General features: G+C 40.0%; 1 protein-coding gene across 1 annotated transcript; it reads left to right on the top strand.

Moving 5' to 3' along the window:
* Positions 1-6,696: 6,696 nt before the first annotated feature.
* LOC128724566 (uncharacterized) lies at positions 6,697-7,596 on the top strand. Its single transcript, XM_053818289.1, has 2 exons — positions 6,697-7,051; positions 7,376-7,596. Exons 1-2 carry the CDS (start codon positions 6,697-6,699, stop codon positions 7,594-7,596), a joined length of 576 nt encoding a protein of 191 aa, XP_053674264.1.
* The last annotated feature ends 241 nt before the right edge of the window (positions 7,597-7,837 follow it).

Genomic DNA, 7,837 nt, shown 5'->3' with positions numbered 1-7,837 from the left:
AAAACAAAATCATTATTAAAGGAAAATTTAAAGACGTAAAGAAATGAACTACTGAAGAATCTACATTACTTTGGGCAATTCAAAAACAATCCTTTCCTATTAATTCTCTTCAAAATACAGCTGATGGTGGCAATCATCACAATGACGAATCCAAAAGTTACGGAATCCATTTCCTGTCCACTGGTTGGACACATTTCGATGACTAAAGCTTCGCTTTGCGAGATGATAAATGCTTTCGTCAAGTAACGGAGAGCGGCGAGTCAATTTTGTCTCCGGTAAAAACAGGAGAAAAAAAATCTACCCAAAGATAGATTTCGATGACCGTTCGGGATCAGTGCAGAAGAAAGTGAGAAACAGTGTTTGGTCGAAATGCCAAATGGGCCCATGTTAGACATTATTTTGCATCTGACAAATCGCTTGGGATCGTTTTTGTTTAACGTCAAGAGAAATGAAGCAACGACCCTAGTGAAAGGCTCGTCGTAAAACGTGACCACAATTGAGAGCCAAAGGAACTGTGACGAAGCAAATAACGGCCAACTAATCAACGGTGGACGTTGCGAGACTACCGTGGCGCGCCCTTTAACAGTCATGGATATGCTAGTGTGGCAATGAAAATGACGGCACCAGAAAACTTGACACCGGACCTTAATGTGACCGGAAATGAAGACAGATCGAGGGAAAATGCATCACCGAGCGTGTCCAATAAGTGGCGGCATATTGCACAACACGCTAACTGAGAGACAAACATTCATTTATCATTGGTAAACCTTTTCCATAACATACTCGCGACATTTATAAACGTGAAAAATTAAACAAAACGAATGCGTACATTTTGGAAATGAAACGTTTTTGCAAATCATTCCGCGCACGTTTGTTAATCCAACGTGACAGTAACTATGTTTGCATGCGAAAAAGGCAAAAGAAGACCTTTTATCGAAAGTAAATGGAATCGGTATCTGCCATCTTCAAACGGTTCAATCACGTGTGAGAAATTTCACTTTCCAACACGCTTCCCCGTCACCGTGAGGCGCATTGGCTTTTGAATTCGTACTGGTTCTCATCCAAAAGTTGTGTTATCCAAAGTTATACGTTGGATTAGTATGCAACAAACATAATTAATCAAAAATAGTATTAATAAAACTTAATTAAATCTATAATACAATTGTACATTGAAAATATATTCAACCCAATATTAGCTGCCACGAAAATATTCACAAGAGTTTAATTGCATGTTTGCCAGAAATTATTTTAATATTTTAACAAACATATTTGACTGACATTACCGTAGAAAAATGTTTGAAGTGAATAATGAATTGATGTTTAATCGTATTAAACGGTGATATTTAAAATACATTTAATAAAATATCCGTACTTGTTTGCCAACAGATCGTTTAACACTGATCAATTTAACAAGCAAAGGAGATCATTAGCATATAAAAACCATATCAATTACATTCCATGGAAAAAAGTTGATCAATGCCAGACAGAGGGGCAAGAACCAGCACAATGAAGGACACGCTTTTTGGAAGACCACATGAGTCCATTTGGAGTACCATCCAATCATGAACCAGCAACGAACACATTACGCAGGCATTAGGACTCGATGACGACTGCTTGTGAAGTATTGTTGTTGGTTGGTAATTGATCTCTTCGCCTTGATTTTTCAAGTGTAATGAAGGGCTCCAAGCCTCGTTAGCGAGTTTTGCGAGTATTGCAATCGTGCTGCAACATTGCCGCAATCGAAGGGATTCATGTATATAAGCATTTTTGGTAAGCACCGCACATGTAAATGATATACATGCAAAGATACTATGCATACACCCTTTGTGTATTTTATCTTTATAATGTACTTTTATCCATCTTTTGTCGCCTATAATGAGTCATGGCATGCTTATCGTCCCATCGATTATTCGAAACCTTCCTAAGATGTCAATCATGGTTATGCATTTTAGCACCTATCCCGTATATCCACGCGTTCGTACTTTCACTTGTTCAGTTCGAAGGCTATAAACTGCCTAATAAAGCTAATGCGATGGTGCGTCAGCTAGGACGGTTTCTGCTCACGAGCGATGCATCAGCACGAATGCACCGTCGTGACACAACGCCTACGATGCATTTTTAGCGTGCCAGTAGAGTGGCCAACCACAGCACACAGTAGACACGAGGAGCCTGATGTCACAGCGAACCAGAAACCAGGAATCCGGTTTCTGCGCTCTGACCTCCGGAGGTGCACGGCAGTCAGGGTGGTGGATTTATATACAAAAAAAAATCAACAGCAGCTACCCTCGAGCGCCTTCAGGCTCCGCGTCACAAAGGAGAAGGTCAAAGTCGCCCGTATGATCGATCCGCAGGCACGGAACCGTTTCTTCTCGACGGGGATTTTCGAGCGTCCATTCTGCTGTACCGACGGTGGAATGGGCGAAAAACAAGATCAAGTTTTAATCACCGTTTGGTTGCGTTTGGGCTGTCCCACTTTTGAAAGTGATGCCCAACAGAACCGGTTGCGATTTGGAAACTAGGGGGAATCCACTAGAAAATGGTTGATCTTTGTGTTGTTTTCTTCGATTCGTAACCGAATCGTCCTGACCTCTGGCAGAGAGAGAGAGAGAGCGGCTCTGGTGGTTCCGATCGATAGTTAACGGCATCGATCGGACAATCTGCCGCTCCAGAACATGTGCCAGATTGGTGGAACAGGAACAGGTTTTGGGACATGACGCACGCATGTCGTAGGTGGGCTCGTGGGCAGAGACATATGGTACGAAATTTCTTCCGCCGTAGATTCTGAGCCAGGCCCCAACGGACTCATTTGCTCGTGTTGCTAAAAGCTCTCGAAAACGGTAAGGGGTTTCCACTTGGCACATTTCTTCTCATGTGTACGCTTTGCTGTGCGGAAAAAAAAGCCGTGTCCCTCGGGTAGGTTTTGACCGTTTATTAGCATAGAAAGCGTTTTTGGGTGTGCTGCTGGACACTGGCTTTGCAGTACCCTTTTGTGGTGGGTTACATTTCGTATTTCGAACAGGTTTCAAGCTATTACTGTGCATTGCAGGCCTGATAAAAAGCTGTTTGCTTTGACCTAGAAGAATCTACAGACAAAAAACCGTTTTGCTCAAAATACCTTGTAAGTTCTGTGTAGTTCTAAGTTCGTGCACTGCCTTCCAAAGGAATCAATGTGATGCCGACACCGCTGGCATATCAACGCAAGAGTCAAAGAATTCCATCTGTGTTTTACAAAACGCCAAAGGAAACGAACCGTTCTCGTTCAGTTCACCTTGAAATCTATGTCAGTCGCCATGAAGGACGTCGAACGCGTTTGAGCACAACCTACCGACGTGGCGAACGGCTGTGGGACAAATTTCTTTTTCATTACAACGCCTTGGAAACCTTGTAAGCGAGCTTCACATAGCGAGCAATTCGTTCGCCATCTCCCACCAGTGTTTCTCATGGCGATTCAAACGCGTCTCGTTGTTTAAACGCGCCTCTGAAGATTGAGTGTTCGATTCAACACCACCATATTCTATCTAACTCACAAGTCAATCAACCAAAAAAAACCGCTAAGTATCGAGGTGCTGTGTGCATTTATCGAACGGAACATACTGTGGAGGTTAAATTGCCTTATTCTGGTTTACCACTTACGGTATTAATAGAATAAGAAATCAAGATTTGTTGGTCATATATGCATATTAGAGCTTATATCCGAAGTTATCTTTAAAGTGTTTTGGAATGGCTTTATAATAAATTTGTGAAACAAAATTGAAACACTTACCCCATTTTTAGGAATTTGATGAACTTTCAACAATAAACTATTCAAAAAGATGATCAATCCTGTCGATGAATTCCGGTGAATGAAAGAAGCTGGCTGTTGTCTGTTCGAGGGTTTGTATTCCTTGCACTACGTTGTATATGAATGCGTTCCAGAACACTCTTAAGGTGCACAATATCAAATCACTACACGCGACTTCTACTCCCGTCAATGCCAAACGCAGAGCTTGTAGCTAACTTGTATCAGAAAAAAAGCTTTCTGTTGGAGGCGAAACACCCCCGAGTTGTTTCTGCATATAAGCTAACACTATGCGATACTTTGCGTGGAATAATTTTTATGCAAAGTTACTGGTGTAACGGCACTAAGACACAGAATTCTACACCACCGAGTCGAGGAGGGCAGAAAAAGCGAAAAAATCAAACACCTCAACACGCGCGACTAGGAAACACTTTTCTTCATTTCTACTCGCTTCCAGACCTTCCACTACTTGCCTGCGGTCACACTTTGCTCCGGCCCAAATTTGCGGATCTGATTAACACGTTCACAAACAGGTTTCCATCGGGACACACAGCACATTCAAATATTCACATTTCGCCACAGAAAACGATGACGGCGACGATGAACTCGTCTTGGGGTGGATGTTCTGTAAAAAAAAACAACGGTTTAGGCAAACAACCACAACGGGGTAAAGCAGAAATTCGTGTTTAGAATCGTAATATCGGAAATGGTGTCTAAAGGACTTCTCTTTAAGAGTGTTTTTGTACCCTCTTACACAACATTCGCGTGTAAAATTTGTTTCGATGAATTTAGGACATTTAGATGCAGTCATCTGCAAATTATTGATCCATTGCAAATTATTGTCATTTGCAAATTTTTGAACATCAAACACACATTATCAAACCAAATTTTCTTCGTTTATTGTCTCAGTTGATGAAGAAAGCTGTTTTGGTAGATTCCCCATGTTTGAATCCTTCAAGACGTATTGATTAAATGTCTTGATCGCAACGTATGTTGAAATCGTGAAAATGTGTCTTTTCATGAAGCAATTTATGACCAATCAACTTTACAACTGCATCTATCGCCTTTCAAGGGATTATAAGAGACACTTTTAATGGAAACCTAGAGAAATTTCATACATTTCTCGTTGGTAGTGTGTCGCGAATGCGTTGGAGCTCAATCACCTTTGTTGAGACTCGGGAAAATCGCGGAACCATAGTGTTCGCCAGGCAAAAAAGTGCCTTTTTGTGCATTGTTCGTGCACGACCTCGACCGTATATTGTTCCCGCAATTGTTTGTGCTTTTGCCCGTACTGTTGACAATGTGTTTGTACGAGCAGCTAAACTTTGTTGATTTTCTCAACGGAATCCGGGAAGCAGCTCAACGGAAAGCAGCGACTTCGGTGGCGACTGCAGTCAGTTTCAGGGAGCAGTTTTCCGTTTCATTTTCACCATTAAAGAGATAGAAATCAACAGATGCAGATCTTTACGGGAGAGAAAAACGTTCCCGTACATGATCATGCGTTGCGTTGGCCAATGTCTAATGCGGTCGATTTTCCACACTTGTATAGCACGTGTGTTGGTTGCAAAAGCCAACAGTTACGTTATTTCGAAGCATGCAGGCTGATCTTCCGAGTGATCTGCTTTCTGTCTGTGAATTTGTCATCGGTCAGTTATACTATCCATTGCTTGGGTCTTTTCTCGTTTGTATCGCTTCTCATGAGCAAGCTTATGCAATAGTTTTACCTTTCGGGTGAAAAGTGGCGATGGCTAGCTCCGGGTTACGATGGGCGCACTGACTCATGCTGCATTCCGGCGAGTGTGTCCGGTTTGCTCGGGCCAAGATGCGTACTATCATGGCGCTATCAATACAAATTAAAAGATAGCTTTTGAGCTTCGTTTTATCGAATCAATCGAATATCGAAAAAATTCAGTCCAGTAATGATTGACGCGTTGGTTAATTTGCGTTGATCAAATTTATACTGTCGATTGAGCCCCTGGTTCATATTAAACCACTACACTTCTCTACTCGTAACCTACAAACAAATCATTTATTTTTATTGCCTCTTATTTTGGCAGTTTGTTTCATTTTATGTTTGAATTTAGAAAACTAATTTATTGCTTGAGAAAATAAAAAAAATTGAAGAAATTCTATCGTACTTTTTACTGTTCTATTTAAACAAATGACAACATATGATTAAATTTCCTTTGCAAGTCGATAAAAACAGCAATCGTATTATTAATTTCATTTCTAAACAGGTGGAATATCTTTTGGTTCCGCTTACTCGAAAAGTATATGATTAATAAATTAATACCTCTCGGATTGCTGTCAAATTAAAATCAAAGCTAAGAAAAATATCAAACGAATATTTTTGAAGCTTTTTGACAGTACCGAATGAGACTTTTTGACATATCGTATGATTTGACGTTTCTGTTGTACTACAGTCATGGCCGTAAATAGGCTACATATTCATATTTGCATGTTATTTGATGAATTTGTTAAAAATATATGTATGTTACATTGAAACATTCTAGTTACTTTCATGAAGTTCAGTAACTTTTATTTATTGTCTGGGAAATTGCTTGAGAGCTGCTATACTTTAATTTTGACCATGGTGTAAAATTCACTTATCAACACAAATATTGAATATCTTTCCATCATTTCCCCAATTCCCATAACATTTTTTCACATAATCTGAAAAAGTGAAAATTTGCAAAAAAAAAATAGTGCTATATGAATGATTGTTATGTTTTTTGTCTATGTCTGTCGAGCTTGAATTGTCAAAGCTATGTTTACCGAAGTTTAAGAATCTGATCCAATAACCATTGAAATACCCGCCATTGCAGACATTTGCTCATTGTATTCAAACGTGAGTATTCAAAAGCATATTTAACGTTGCAGTGTGGTAAACAGTATTACAAGTGAGTTTTATTTCAGCTATGGCTAATTCAAACTCGGATAATACCATCGAAAATATCCTCGCAATAGGATCTTCCATGAGTAACATAATTGACGAAGTGGATAACTGGCTGAGCTTGATTCGCAATCGCGGTTACTCGACTGCAGCTTCAAACATAATCAATACCCATAACCAGACTAATCACCAAAATATGCAGAGCGAGGATAGCTATGTTGTCGATGAAGAAGCAGACAGTGTTGTCGGTCGCAATAACTCATCCGAAAGGCATATCGGATTGTTAGCATCGTCACCGGAGCCGGATAATAATATAACCAGTGATTCAGCCAGCGATTCTACTGTATCCTACGTGCTGTTTGAAACAGATTCTAATATTGGTAACAACAGACAAACATACTCAAATATTGATAACCTTCCATCGATTATAACCCTCGGCGATGATACCATAGCAGATCGTTCTGATATTATCAATCTTTCCTCGTTACCTGACTCAGCTGAGATAGAACTATTAAACATCCCGGATTCTATTTTAATACTATCCTCCGACGATGAAAGTCCAACTAATACTATACAAACCCGTCGTCGCTCCAGAACCAACCGAAATCGGAATTCCAATCGCAGACAAACGGAAATGTTAGGTAACTTTGTTGATATTTCATCTCCTTCTGCGGCAACGACTTTCTCGAAAACTACTGTCACAGAGAGTCCACAAGATGAGTCGCAGCAATCGACGGTGGTTCTTAGTTGCCCGATATGTTTCGAATCGTTAGCTAGTCGTCCAGCCCTATCGACTTTTTGTGGGCATATTTTTTGCAAACAGTGCCTCACCTATTCTTTGCACATGAAAAAAAAGTGCCCATTGTGCAAGAAAGCCATTACAAAACCGTATCAAACACATCCTATATATTTTAATACAGCGTAACTATGTCATTAAATAATGCGTTATAATATTTAATTACACTTAAGATACAAAACGTTTTTGTTGTAGATAAAATACAAATTTCTCAGAACAATCACACGTGTTATTTAATTTCTACGTCAATAGCACCACTTTTTTATCCAACAGCAAGCAACTGAAATGGGAATTCGAATCGGAAGGGCAACTTCATTTTCGTAGCGTAAACTATCTTTGCTCTTGATTTAAATGTCACATTCTTCTAAGC

The sequence above is a fragment of the Anopheles nili genome, chromosome 3, assembly GCF_943737925.1.
Source record: "Anopheles nili chromosome 3, idAnoNiliSN_F5_01, whole genome shotgun sequence".
Lineage (NCBI taxonomy): Eukaryota > Metazoa > Arthropoda > Insecta > Diptera > Culicidae > Anopheles > Anopheles nili.
The sequence above is the reverse complement of the archived record's forward strand: the minus strand, read 5'-3'. Positions and strand labels throughout refer to the sequence as shown.